Source organism: Fistularia commersonii, chromosome 3, assembly GCF_037954325.1.
Source record: "Fistularia commersonii isolate RoL2024-O1a breed Wild chromosome 3, RoL_Fcom_v1.0, whole genome shotgun sequence".
Classification (NCBI taxonomy): Eukaryota; Metazoa; Chordata; class Actinopteri; order Syngnathiformes; family Fistulariidae; genus Fistularia; species Fistularia commersonii.
In genome coordinates, this window is record NC_141286.1 from 10,550,099 (window position 1) to 10,563,319 (window position 13,221).

Here is a 13,221-nt window from a genome sequence, read left to right on the forward strand (position 1 = left end):
TTTTATTTTGTTAACACTCCAGGGTGTCTTGGCCGTCTCTGGCGGCAGGAAGTCCCACCCTCCAGGAAGTCCTTGGCCACCCCGTGCCTCTTTGGGTCACCTTCTGCACGCTGCATTTTGCAGGAGCGCCAAAGTGCAGCTAGTGCCATCTAACCCTTTAGTGACAGTGCCTGTCCCTCCACCCCCCTGCAGGCTGTGAGGTGGTACTCTCCAGTAACACTATCTTCGACTGTGTGTGTGTGTGTGTGGTCGAAAAAGTGGCCGTTCCCATGGTGATTCAGTGAACGTACGCACTGGGTCGCTGAACGAAAGGTGCACACTCCACTGATCTTTGAGCCGTTATGCTACAGCGTGTCAGCCGAGCTGTCAATCACCTTGAAGCACACGTGAACCACTTGTGTGTGTGTGCGTGTATGTGGGTGTATGTGGTCATGTCACATATCTGCGGTGTTGATTTTAATTCTAATTAAATAAAAAGTTTACAATGCCAATGATTTTGATTTTTATGAATTGCGTCCAAATAGGATTTTTTTTCTAAATAGTGTTAAATAGAAAGTTATTTCTTAATTCTAATGTATTGTTTTTTTAATTGTTTAATTTTACTTAAAATACTTTACTAAATTTTACCTAAATGTAAAGTCATAAGAACTAATATTTTTAATTGACATTGTAATTCTAATTTTAATTTGATAAAAAGTAATCAGCACTATCCAAGAAAAAATAAAGTAACCCAACTAGTGAATACCTTGATCAGCTCCTCCCCCTTTTGGTCTGCCTACTATTTGGAGCCCTCAACAGGACTCCCCCAGGCCTCGTTGGCGCAGTAGGCAGCGCGTCAGTCTCATAATCTGAAGGTCGTGAGTTCGAGCCTCACACGGGGCATCTGCTTTTCGCCATCCCATAATAATCCGACCCTCTTTGTCCTCCTGTAGGGGTACATGCGTCCCCTCAAACAGCCAGACGGCGGCGCCATCGTAGACCCCCTGCTGGTGGACGAGATGTTTTACCAGATCCCGGAGATCCTGGAGCACCATGAGCTGTTCCTAGAGCAGGTTTCGGGCTGCGTGGGCCAATGGCACGACCAGCAGACTGTCGGACACATCCTCATCCAATCGGTGAGCGTCTTCATCTGGCACAGGTAGAGGGGCGGGGCTTAATTTGGACGGGTCCCCTGTCAGTTGTAGCCAGACCTTCACCCTCTTGTTTGCACCCGTGGATTACTTAATCGTCAGTGGACCTGCTGGCTGTTTATGGACTGAGAATGGAAAACCCTGGTAAGAGAACATCGAGAAGATAGAAGGATCTTTAAGCCTTGGTCTGACAGGGATCCGAGAACCTCCGGTCCTGCTGCTGTCACCTGAGAGGCTCACCTGATACCCTCAGTTGAGCCTCACCTGTGAGCTGCATTCAACACTACATAAATAAAAACAACAATCCATCTCCTGCACTCCAGTGAGCGATCAAGAAGCTCCGGCACCAGGAAGTATGTTGATCTGCAGCCTCGGCGGTGACCCGGGGGTCAGTTTGATGTTTCCCACGACCCCCCGGCAGGAAGAGCAGCGGGCAGGAGACGCCGTCTGGCCCTCCTCTTTGCTACGAGAAGGAGAGGAAACGTCAGACAGGAAGTCATGATATTTCATAATGAACGGCAGACCAGGCCAACACTGTTAAAATATTGATTTTAATAGTGGCGGTCTCATGGGTTCTTCCAAATGTATTTATCTGTTTTAAGTTTATCCATAATTTTAATTAAATCATTGGAAGTTTGAAATTTACAATTTTTTTCTAAATTTTAGTTCAAGAAATAGTAATCGATGCCGATCATTTTCATTTTAATGGTGTTGGACAAACAGGCAACTCTAATTCTTTTTTTTTTTATTTAAATACAATCAGATAAAAAGAAATTAGCACTAACAATCTTAATTTCTACAGTGGTGGTCATATGAGTCAAATTATAGTTTTAATTTTTATTATAAAAAATAATAACTTTTAAAATTGTGGTGGCCACACAGGTGCTTCTGGATTAAAAGTTTTGATTTTTTATTTCAATTTTAAGTTAAGTTAAATTAAAAGTTATAAAAAAGTATTTCTAGTGTCAGCCATGTGGAATTTAAATTTTTAAAAATTAATGAAATGAAAAGTGATCGGAGCTGATCATTTTATTTTTGATTTTAATATGATATAAATAAGATAACTTTTCTATTTCAATTTGAAAACAAGGAATCAGCGCCATCCACAAAAAGAAGAAGAAACCTAATTATTGAGACCACTGTTCAGCCTGCCCGCTGACCTGCCTTGCATCTCTAGCCCTCTGCGGTGAAAGTTTATCAGGCCTCGTTGGCGCAGTAGGCAGCGCGTCAGTCTCATAATCTGAAGGTCGTGAGTTCGAGCCTCACACGGGGCAGCTACTTTTAATCTCACAGATAAACTTAAATGACCTCCAGGGACAGATCTGCATAAGATTTTTTTTTCTTTTTTTCTGTTTCGAAATGAAGCGTGAGGAGGGAGCAACTCTCAGGGTCTTCAGGTGGAAGTGCATTCTGAGCCCAATTACAGACAAGGATTCTCCATGTTCTCCTGTGACAGCCTGGGTTCTCTCTACGTGCTCTCCAGATTATATTTTCATGGTTCTCTCCAGGTTTTCCTCAGAGGCTCTCTTGACGTCTCCCTTTCTGCTTTCCGCCCATGTTCTTTGGATCCTCCACGTTCTCTTGTCTGGGTTTTCTCAAGGTTTTCTCGTGGTCCTCCAGGTTCTCCAGCCTGGGTTCTCTCTATGTTTAGTCATGAACCACTCAGCAGGTTGATGGCCGACTCTGAAGGTGTGAATGAGAGGGTGACTCTTTGTAATTGACAGCTGACCTATGTAGGTAACCCCCGCCCCCTTGCTGTGATTGGCTCCTGCTCAAACGCATCTCCAAAAGGGAGCAGGTGTTTGAGCTCCGAGCAGGTGTTGATCATCCAGCGCTTCACCTGCTCAGGTTTGCGCCTCTTCATGTCCATGTTTGTGCTGGTGGGTCTTATCAGATGTGCTCCTCTTCTTCTCCTCAGTTCTCCAAGGAGACCCTGGCCAACATGTACTCCGCCTACATCGACAACTTCCTCAACGCCAAAGACGCCGTGAGGATCGCCAAAGAGGCCAAGCCCGCCTTCCACAAATTCCTGGAGGTGGGTCTCCATGTTCCCACAGAAAGAGCTCTTCACTTCCAGCCGTTGATCAGTGGACTCACAGCGCCCCCTGTGGCCGACCATGGAACTACACCCATGACTTTTTTTTTCCCCACTGTTTATTTTTTGATGCTCCTCACTTCCACCTCTGCAAACATCCACCTTTCTCATCCTCTAACAGCAAAACATGCGTGAGAACAAGGAGAAGCAGGGTCTTGGAGACCTGATGATCAAACCTGTCCAGCGGATCCCCCGCTATGAGCTCCTGGTGAATGTGAGTCCCCTGTTCCCTCCAAGGTGTCGACAGATAGGCGTGGTCGCTTGACTTTATTTTTTGCTTGTATCTGGGTGAAGGACCTGCTGAAGCACACGCCTGAGGACCACCCGGACCACCCCTCCCTTCTGGACGCCCAGAGGGACATCAAGCGTCTGGCCGAGAGGATCAACAAGGGCCGGCGCTCGGCGGAGGAGGCAGAGCGAGAGGCCAGGGTGATCCAGGAGATCGAGGCGCACATCGAGGGCGTGGAGCACGTGAGGAAAACTCCCAACCCACATGTCCACCATGTGACCTTCAGATCTTCAGATGAGAGAGTGAATCTGCCTTTCCCTTTTCTCAGATCCTGAACCCTGAGAGGAAGTTCCTCAGACAGGAAATGGTCATGGAGGCGGTAAGAAACAGATTGCTTTGAAGACACACACACACACACACACACACACAAACACACACACACACACACACACACACACACACACACAAAACGAGCTGGACTCCTTCTCTGCTTGTAGAAGACAGTGGGCGGGAAGAAAGACCGCTCCCTCTTCCTCTTCAGCGACCTCATCATCTGCACCACCCTGAAGAGGAAGTCCGGTTCATTGAGACGAAGCTCCATGAGCCTGTATGGGTTTGGAACACACACACACCAGACATAGTGTGTGTGTGTGTGTGTTCTTCTCACACGCACACACTCCCCTTCCCTCATAGGTACTCCGCCGCCAGCGTGATTGACACCTCCAGCAAGTACAAGTTCCTGTGGAAGCTCCCTCTGGAGGATGTGGAGGTGGTGAAAAGTAAGGTGCCATGTTTAACATTAGAATTAGCTCCTGGCACTAGAATTGTACATTCTTTGTGTATCTTTGCAGTATTTTTTTTTTTTGAAGGATAGGATAATTAGCTTCCTGACAGGAAGTGGACTGCCATTTTAAATCCCACCCTTTTCTTCTTTTTCCCAGGCTCCACCCAGGCGACTAACAAAGAGAACGTCCAGAAGGTGATAAGCCGGCTAGATGAAGACCTCGGCACGCTGGGCCAGATCAGCAAGCTGTCGGAGGCTGTCAGCTTCCCGCACCAGGTACACTGCTGCGCACACACACACACACACACACACACGGGGAAGCAATGTGTCACATGACCTGCTCCATCTCCCCAGTCCCTGGATGAGGTCATCAAAGAGCTGCTGTCATCGGTGCACCGGGAGCTTTCTGAGAAGCAGTCTCTGGCCTTCAGCATGGCCCTGCTGCCCACCAAGCTGGAGCTCAGCACCGTGTCGGCCGAGGCCAGCTTCGTCTTCGAGTTCAGTTCACCCGACGCACGCTCCAACTTCGAACTGGCCTTCGAGGAGGCCAAGAAGAAGCTAGGTGAGGAGCAGCATGCCATTGCCGGGTGGCGCTGGCTAAGGTGATGACCCATGTCTTGTCATTGTCTTCTCAGCCATGACCAAAGACCAGTGGGACCCGGAGTTCCTCAAGGCCATCCCCATCATGAAGACACGCAGCGGGATGCAGGTGAGGGTGCCCGCCACTCCTCCACGGAGGGGGCGGAGCCAGCTCTGAGACCCGCTGTGTTTTCCTCGCCCGCAGTTTTCCTGTGCCTCGCCAAGCCACACTTGCCCTGACAGCGGCTGTGAGGTCTGGGTTTGCAACAGCGACGGCTACGTGGGACAGGTGAGGCGCCGCCGCAGCTGGGGAGGGAGGGGGCGGGGCTTCAGGTCAGCTGACGTGTGTGTGTGTGTGTCAGGTGTGTTTGCTGAACATCCGTGAGGAGCCCACTGTGGAGGCGTGCATCGCCGTCTGCTCGGCGAGGATCATCTGCATCGCCGCCGTACCGGGGCTGAAGGGCAGGTGCGTCAACAGAGTTTTTTTTGTTTGTTTTTTTAAATGGCTGCCGCCGAGCTGATGTTGCTTCTTCCCCCGCAGGGAGCGCGGATCTGAGACGAGGCCTGTCGCTATGGCAACACCGACAGCTGGCCACGGCCAGCAGCAGCTCTACATCTCCATCTCGCACTCGTCGCTAGAGCTGAGCGAGCAGCCGACGGGTAATTTGCCGCCATCTGTGCACGTGTGTGTGTGTGTGCACGGATGTGTGTGTGCGTGCTGACCGTGTGCCCGTCCCCAGGACCCGGGGCAGAGCTGGTGCCTTTCGACAGCGACGACACAGACGACGAAGACTCGCCCAGCCCGTCCTCCACCCTGCAGAGCCAAGCCAGCCACTCCACCATCTCCTCCAGCTTCGGCAGTGAGTGGCCACTCCATCAGCTCTACCTCCTCGGCATCAGATGTCCCTAACCTCCTTCTCCTCTGGTCTGCTCTCCAAGATGACGAGGGCCCTGGCTCCAAGGATCTGGCCACGGAGACCACCAGCAGCGAGGAGGAGCAGGAGTTCCCGGTGGCAGGGGGCTACTGCGCCCCGGGGATGCCGGTGGTGGGCGGGGGCGGCGGGGGCGGCTGCCGTGGCCAATCAGAGAGTCCCATGGACGGACGTGCCATGCGGCGCTCCTCCCGCGGCTCCTTCACCCGCGCCAGCCTGGAGGATCTCCTCAGCATCGACCCCGAAGCCTACCAGAGCTCCGTGTGGCTCGGCACCGAGGATGGCTGGTGAGTTGGCGCTGACTCGGACCTTCTCCTCCATCCGCCGCTACCGGGACATCATCTCTTTGTCTTCCTCCTCCGTCAGCATCCATGTCTACCAGTCCTCAGACAACATCCGCAACCGCAAGAACAGCATGAAGATGCAGCACTCGGCCTCCATCCTCTGTGTACTGTGAGTATCTCTGCACCTCCGCCCTGGATCCTGCAGGAGCAACCCCTTCCTCACACCTCCACTACCTCCTCATCCTTCTCGACCACCTTCTCCACTTCCTCCTCTTCCTCTACCATCTCCCCCTCCTCCAAATCTTCTCCTACTCCTCCACTTCTTCCTTCTCCTGATCCTCTTCACTCTTATCTCCTCCTCGGCCATATGTCCTCCACCCCCTCTTCTTCCTCCTCCACGTCCTCCTCCTCGTCCTTCCCCCAAACCTCAACCTCCAACTCCATCCCCTCCTCCACCTGCAGGTATCTGGACAACAAAGTGTTTGTGTCCCTGGCTAACGGTGAGGTGATCGTCTATCAGAGAGAAGCAGGTAACGCCCCTCCCTCCTCGCTTCTCCACATTCCATCATCTCACCCCGTGACGTCCTACTGAGACTGTGCACCACCCGTTTCCCCCCTCCAGGAAGCTTCTGGGATCCCCAGTCCTCGCAAACGCTGGTTCTTGGAACGCCCAGCAGCCCCATCACCAAGATGGTGCCGGTGGGGGGGAAGCTGTGGTGTGGCTCGCAGAACAGGATCCTCATCATCAACTCCAACACGCTGGTGCAGGAGGTAAGAAGGCGCCAGCTGGGTGGTGATAGTTAACATCTCCACCTGTCACCATCTCCCCCCTTCTCCTCAGCACTGCTTCCAGGTAGGCACCGACAGCAGCCGGTGTGTCACGTGCATGGTGGCGTATGGCCAGGGGGTGTGGCTGGCCCTGCAGGGCAGCGCCCAGGTGAGGCTGTATCACGCCCTGACCGGGGAGAGCCTCAGCGAGGTGGATGTGGCGCCCGCCGTGCACAAGATGCTAGCAGGTGGGGGCCGTTCGCAAACACGCCACTAGCCTAATGAATATACACTATATGGCCAAACGTAATCGCTAACCCGTTCAAAATCGGGATCAGGTGTTCCAATCACTTCCATGGCCACAGGTGTATAAAATGAAGCACCTAGGCATGCAGAATGGTTTTACAAGCATTTGTAAAAGATTGAGTCACTCTCAGGAGTTCAGTGAATTCCAGCATGGAACTGTGATAGGATGCCACCTGTGTTCACCAGTCATTAAATGACCTCACTCCTAAATATAAGAGTTTAGGAGTGACAGCAACTCAGCCAAAAGTGGTAGGCCACGTAAACTGGCAGACCTGGGTCAGCGGATGCTGAGGCGCATAGTGAAAGAGGTCACCAACGTGCTGCAGAGTCAATCGCTACAGACCTCCAAACCTCATGTGACCTTCAAATTAGCTCAAGGAACGGGTTTCCATGGCCGAGCAGCTGCATCCAAGCCACCTATCACCAAGTGCAATGCAAAGCGTCGGATGCAGTGGTGGAAAGCACACCGCCACTGGACTCTAGAGCAGTGGAGACGCGTTCTCTAGAATGACAAATCGCGCTTCTCCATCTGGCAGTCTGGGTTTGGTGGTTGCCAGGAGAACGATACTTGTCTGACTGCATTGTGCCAAGTATAGAGTTTGGTGGAGGTGGGATTAGGATGTGGGGTGGCTTTACAGGAGCTGGGCTTGGCCCCTTAGTTTCAGTGAAAGGAACTCTGAAAGCCTCAGCGTACCAAGACATTTTGGACAATTTGATACTCCCAACTTTGTGGAAATAGTTTGGAGTTGGCCCCTTCCTTTCCTAACATGACTGTGCACCAGTGCACAAAGCAAGGTCCATAAAGACATGGATGACAGCCTGGTCTGGATGAACATTACTGGCTCGCACAGAGTCCTGACCTCAACCCGATAGTACACCTTTGGGTGGTCAATTTCTCTGCATGCACTAGATGTATAGAGGATTGGAGAAGACACTTCTCACAATCCCACAGTGACATGAAGTTAGCAAAATGATAATAGTGTGGAAATGAAACCTTAAAATGCACTGTTACATGAAACTATAAGGTGGTGAAAGGTGAAAAGATGACAGACATTGGATGGCATGAAGACTGAAATATATCAATATGTCATTTTAATAATAGAGTAGCAGCAGAGTTTTTTTTTCACTTTTTTGTTCAGATTAGTGCAAAAGGTCAGTAAATAATACTATTATGGTACATGGCACCATAGCACCATGATGTTTTTTCTTTAAATAACAGCATGAGTTGTTATTAACTATTACAGCATGTTATTTTTTTTTCTTTACAATAGCAGAATCATTCTTTTTCTTTACAATAACAGCATGATGTTTTTTTTTTCACTATAACGGGATTATGTTTTTTTTCTGTGACAGTGCAAAATAGCAGTACTGTAAAAAATAGTGGTAATATTGGGACATATTGTCTGAGTCCAGTGTTTTGTGAGCTGCTTGGGGAGGGGGAATACTGGGGTGGTATATTTATACATTTCGGTCTTCATTTCGTCAAAAGCACTGTTTTATGTCTTCGCTAATCCCCCACTTCCTCCCCGCTGCCGCCCCCCGTCTGCTCTTCAGGTGCCGACGCCATCATTAGGCAGCACAAGGCTGCCTGCCTGAGGATCACGGCGCTGCTGGCCTGCAAGGACCTGCTGTGGATTGGCACCAGCGCAGGTAAAATATTAATAAAGGATAAATTATTATTAAAATAAAACACCGGCATCCAGGAATATCAATTACAGAGGAACCTCGACTCCTGAGTGCATCCAAGTTTTTTGAGTGAGGATGTTGTGCTTTGTGATCGAAGCCCAGATCTGAGTTAGGAGTGAGCAGGATGAGCGTTTGACGCCAACATAGCCATCGTTATCTGTGAAGTGGTGATTAAAAAACCTCAGATGCCCCGGCCACTGCTTATTGGCCCGGAGAAAATCATGGAAAAAACAAGGGTGAAATGTGTGTATTGTGGACTCATCCTTGAAGAGATGGAGAAGTTTTGTTGATGAGATACAGTGACTGAAAACATCGTCTGTGAGAAGGCAGGAGACATTAACAGGGTTTTAATGCGGTGGACGGCGGGAACGTTGAGGGACAAGGTGTCGGAAGAGTTGTTCAAAGCCGGTCGGGGATAGTTTGATGGTTTTAGAAAGAGGAGTGGCTTCACTCCATCCATAAATGGAGTTCAAACATAAAGTACAGCAAAGTTACATTTAGCAACCCATTGTAGAATGAAGTGTTTAGCCAGTAAGTTAAGGAGAGAGCACCAAATGAAAAATATCTTCGTCCAAGTGCATTGACCTTGAAAATGGGTCAATGCACTTAATAAAATATGTTTCTTTACATTCTCTTATATTATCATTTTTTTATGATTATATATTTTAAAGTACGTTTTTCTTATCTGAAAAGATGTCACGGATTAACAGCGTTTGATCTCATTTAAATGGAGAAATTTAATTTGACATCGGAGCAAATGGAGTTATGAGCTTGGTCACATAAAAAATTAAATTCCTCAGTCAAGGATATTACTTTACTTTGAATTACTCATCTTATTTGCATCCGTACTGCAGTTTTCTGTCTGGACCCGTGTTCTTAACAACCTCCCCTGCAGGACGTCCTGTCTGTGTCACAGAAGCAGTACCTCTTCTCGCTACCAGAGGTCGCACTCTACCCCTGCCATGTTTCTCTGGCGCCCCAGTGATGTCACAGAATCAAAGCGCCCTCGCCGGCCCGTGACAGGCTGTCAGTGACGTGATGTGATGATGATCTGCATGAACGCCATTCACTCCCGTGCTTCTCTGTAGGTGTGGTCCTGACGCTGCCCATCCCAGCGGTGAGCTCCGGCACGGCACCGGGCACGCTCAAGGCGGCGTTGCCGCCCATGGGCTCAGCCCACGGTCACACGGGCCACGTCCGTTTCCTCACATCCATTGAGCTTCCGGAAGGCGTTGGCATGAACTTCCCTCCCCCTCCGTCGGACGCCACAGGTGGGCGGAGCTTCGTTTTATTTTCCCACGTCTACGGAGCTTCCGCTTGACTCTTTGCCTGTCTGTCTCTTAGGCAACCAACAGCAGAGTGCCACCACCACAGACGGGAACCTCCAGAGGCGGGACTCGGCCCGCCGCCGCGCCTCCGCCCACCTCCCCCCAAAGACCAACCACCTGGTGATCTCCGGCGGCGACGGCTACGAGGACTTCAGGTTGACTAGCAGCAGTGAGACGGTGGGACGGGACGACAGCACCAACCACCTGCTGCTGTGGAGGGTCTGAAGCCACCCCCCAACCCCGGTTAAAAACTCACACGTATCCCCCCCCCACCCCTTGAGGGGTCCCGGACCCCTGACATTTGCTCCTCACTTTTTGGCATTGTTTTCATCCTGCGCTCGGTCCACTTAGTCTCTCTGTGCAAATGGCTCTGTACCCCTACCTTCTGGGTTCGACCCTCCAGGTTGGACCCCCGAACCCACCCTGGTCCTAACTGTCCCCTCATGCCATGTCCAGTGACATTCATGCACGTGTACTCACGTGTTTTGTTTTTCTTGGGCACAGCGGCGGGGGGGCAGCGCTAGGCTACAAGATGTGTGTTGCTAGCAGCTCGCAGACAGACTGCGGGTGTAAAGGTTGCCGAATGTACAAAGGAGGCGGCTAAAGTTTGCCCAACTAGCTCTCAGAGGTGGACGTTCCGCAGGAGAACAGCTGGGTTTGGATTCAAAACGTCACCCGCTACAAATGCCTGCTAATCCCTTTAGCTATGGCTCCACTCAAAATGTCAAAATTAGCATGAGCGGTGCGACAGAATGTAAACAAACCCGTGAAGAGACTGATGGAGCCAGACGGAGTTGTGAAGAGGATGATGATGATGATACGCCTGTGAGATTCTAGAAGTCATGGAGGCAGTAAGAAGATGCTAAAACACACACACACGTGCACAGGGCTCGTGCACAGCCATCACCGCGGGACACACTCCTGCCATCACGTGTTCGCTGATCATATTTCAGGTGGTTAGTTCGAGGTACGTCGGTGTTAGGAGTCTTGTCGGGTTGGAAAACGGCCGAATCTTCCCTGACGAAGAGGAAGAGGAAGAGATGGGGGGGCTTATCCAGATGAAGCTGAGCTGTGGTAGCAGATAACTGTACAGTATTTATGGTTGTGATTTATTATTATTATTATTTTGTTTGTTTATTTTAAGCTCCTTTCTTTTACAGCACTTAATTTATAGAAGATGTAGCTTTCACTACTTCCCCGCTTGCAGCTAAGCTAATGTGGAGCTAGGCTAACATGAGGCTAGGCGCTGTGCGACACCAATTTCTTATTTCCGTATTTAACGAGGGGGGAGTGTTTTCATGTTTTCAGCTGTAGCGTGCACCTACACTGTCATTCTGTGCATGTGCACGCATGCCACTGCTCACCCTTGCTAATTGTCATAGCCGAGACAGATGCGTGTCCCTGGAGGAGTTAGAGTAGATTAGGACAAACGCTAAGCACGTGCCACTCGGAGGGCAAGAAGTTAAATCCTTTTATTCACATGCGCGCACACACACACACACACGCGCGCGCCGACTGTCACCGTGCCTGCAGAAGTGTAGTCCCCATCCTTAAGCAGGATCTCCTCTGGCTTCAGCCATCTGGGTGCTTGGCCTCCACCCTCACCCTGCACCCTCCTCAGGTCTGACCCCTCCGCTAACCGCTAAGAAGATTAGCTACCTGTTGTTGCAGCTGCTCCCTTAAGTTGCTCTGCAGGATGCTGCTGTTTTGCAGCATGCTAACATTAGCCTCCTAGCCCCCTTAGAGGGGGGGGGCTAACTTACCCATCTGACCCCTGACCTCTGGGGCCGTGCCCTCCATGTTCTTTCGTTCACACACAAACGTCCTTCGACATAGAAGTTGACCTTTTTGTTTTTTTTTGTTCCATATTGTGCCAAAAGCTGTAAGAGTGGAGTTGCAGTATACCCACAGACCCCCGACCCTTCTTTCTGAGAGGCGGGCATTAAAGAAGGGGGGCGGGGCTTAGCAGTGAACCAATCGTGAAGTTCCCCTCCATTCAATCCTGGAAGTTTAGCAAAGGCAGCGTCGCCATCGGCCGGCCTTCTGCTCGCACGCGCACTGAACCGTAGATATGAAGAAAGCGCTCATCCGGACCCTCCGGCTAATCAGATCCAGCCGGTTAAAGAAACCCCCTTCGTCCGACCGCCGCCTGGAACCCGTTGGGCGCAGATGGAACCCCTGGTTGTAAATACTGGCGTGGACGTGCCTCCTCTGTAAATACTGATACGAATCCAACTGCATATTTTTATATCTCTGTCTTTGTGTTTTTGTTTTGTTTTGGGGTTTTTTTGCGCCGGGTCAAAATGGCTGCCTTCCCCCTCGGGGACGGAGGGTGGTGGTTTTTGTTTTCGCTGCGAAGGAAAAAAAGGCAGGTGGGGCCAGGGAGGGGTGGGGAAGGGTGAGGGGGGGGGGGTCTTCTGTATGTAGCTGTTTCCTTGTTTTGTCACTGTGGGTTCCCCCTTTGTAATTAAATACGTTCACTGGTGCCAGTTTGAGCCTCTTCATTCTCCCACGCAGGTGTGTTTATCACCAGTAGGACTTGCCTGCTTCTTACAGTGTTATAAATGTGAAGTGGTTATAAACCCGTCGGTAACCTTGATGGGCCGTTCTTGTTCCATCATGGGATAGAAGTGGGTCTCCAGGAGAACCAGGAAGCGTCACTTTGCCTGAAGGAAGGGAACTTGCTTCTACGCCACGAGGGATCCACGTGGATCGGAGAGGTCCCGAAGCACCTCTGGTCTCCTGGCAAGCGTAACTGACGACTGGGCTACCGTTTTGTTTTTGTTTGTTGCTGTGGTCAGACTGGCCCGCCGTGTACTGTGACAGGATCGCCTCGCAGTGACACACACACATACACACACACACACACACCACCACTCTGGCTGCCATCTTAGTGAGGTCGTCGTGCTGGTGGGCATTTTTTTATCCCTTCCAAGTCACCTCTGACTCCGAGCTTTGCCTAAGAGAGGACCTGCAAAATGTCTCGGTGATTCTCATTCTGCAGAAACACACGCACTCACCATTCACATGCACTGAACAGTAAAGAGCTGTGTGGTCAATGGAACAGCAGCACAGAGACTTGACTGTATGTCGCCTCATG

The 13,221-nt window shown here is 50.6% G+C and overlaps 1 protein-coding gene and 2 non-coding genes across 3 annotated transcripts in view; all 3 read left to right on the plus strand.

The window, feature by feature from the left end:
• The window catches only part of arhgef17 (Rho guanine nucleotide exchange factor (GEF) 17), a 38,529-nt gene extending 26,640 nt beyond the window's left edge, over positions 1-11,889 (plus strand). The window contains exons 3-24 of the mRNA XM_086176913.1: positions 933-1,115; positions 3,049-3,165; positions 3,347-3,439; positions 3,520-3,696; positions 3,783-3,833; positions 3,952-4,061; positions 4,148-4,233; positions 4,396-4,514; positions 4,593-4,800; positions 4,874-4,947; positions 5,023-5,106; positions 5,180-5,283; positions 5,359-5,477; positions 5,558-5,677; positions 5,757-6,036; positions 6,116-6,202; positions 6,496-6,563; positions 6,656-6,804; positions 6,875-7,049; positions 8,662-8,757; positions 9,882-10,064; positions 10,138-11,889. Coding sequence (XP_086033039.1) covers positions 933-1,115; positions 3,049-3,165; positions 3,347-3,439; positions 3,520-3,696; positions 3,783-3,833; positions 3,952-4,061; positions 4,148-4,233; positions 4,396-4,514; positions 4,593-4,800; positions 4,874-4,947; positions 5,023-5,106; positions 5,180-5,283; positions 5,359-5,477; positions 5,558-5,677; positions 5,757-6,036; positions 6,116-6,202; positions 6,496-6,563; positions 6,656-6,804; positions 6,875-7,049; positions 8,662-8,757; positions 9,882-10,064; positions 10,138-10,346 — 2,892 coding nt within the window. The 3' untranslated portion in view covers positions 10,347-11,889. The remainder of the gene's footprint in view (positions 1-932; positions 1,116-3,048; positions 3,166-3,346; positions 3,440-3,519; positions 3,697-3,782; positions 3,834-3,951; positions 4,062-4,147; positions 4,234-4,395; positions 4,515-4,592; positions 4,801-4,873; positions 4,948-5,022; positions 5,107-5,179; positions 5,284-5,358; positions 5,478-5,557; positions 5,678-5,756; positions 6,037-6,115; positions 6,203-6,495; positions 6,564-6,655; positions 6,805-6,874; positions 7,050-8,661; positions 8,758-9,881; positions 10,065-10,137) is intronic.
• On the plus strand, positions 810-882 carry trnam-cau (transfer RNA methionine (anticodon CAU)). The gene has a single exon. It is a non-coding gene; the product is annotated as a tRNA-Met (tRNA).
• Positions 2,332-2,404, plus strand: trnam-cau (transfer RNA methionine (anticodon CAU)). Its single transcript has one exon. It is a non-coding gene; the product is annotated as a tRNA-Met (tRNA).
• Positions 11,890-13,221: the final 1,332 nt, after the last annotated feature.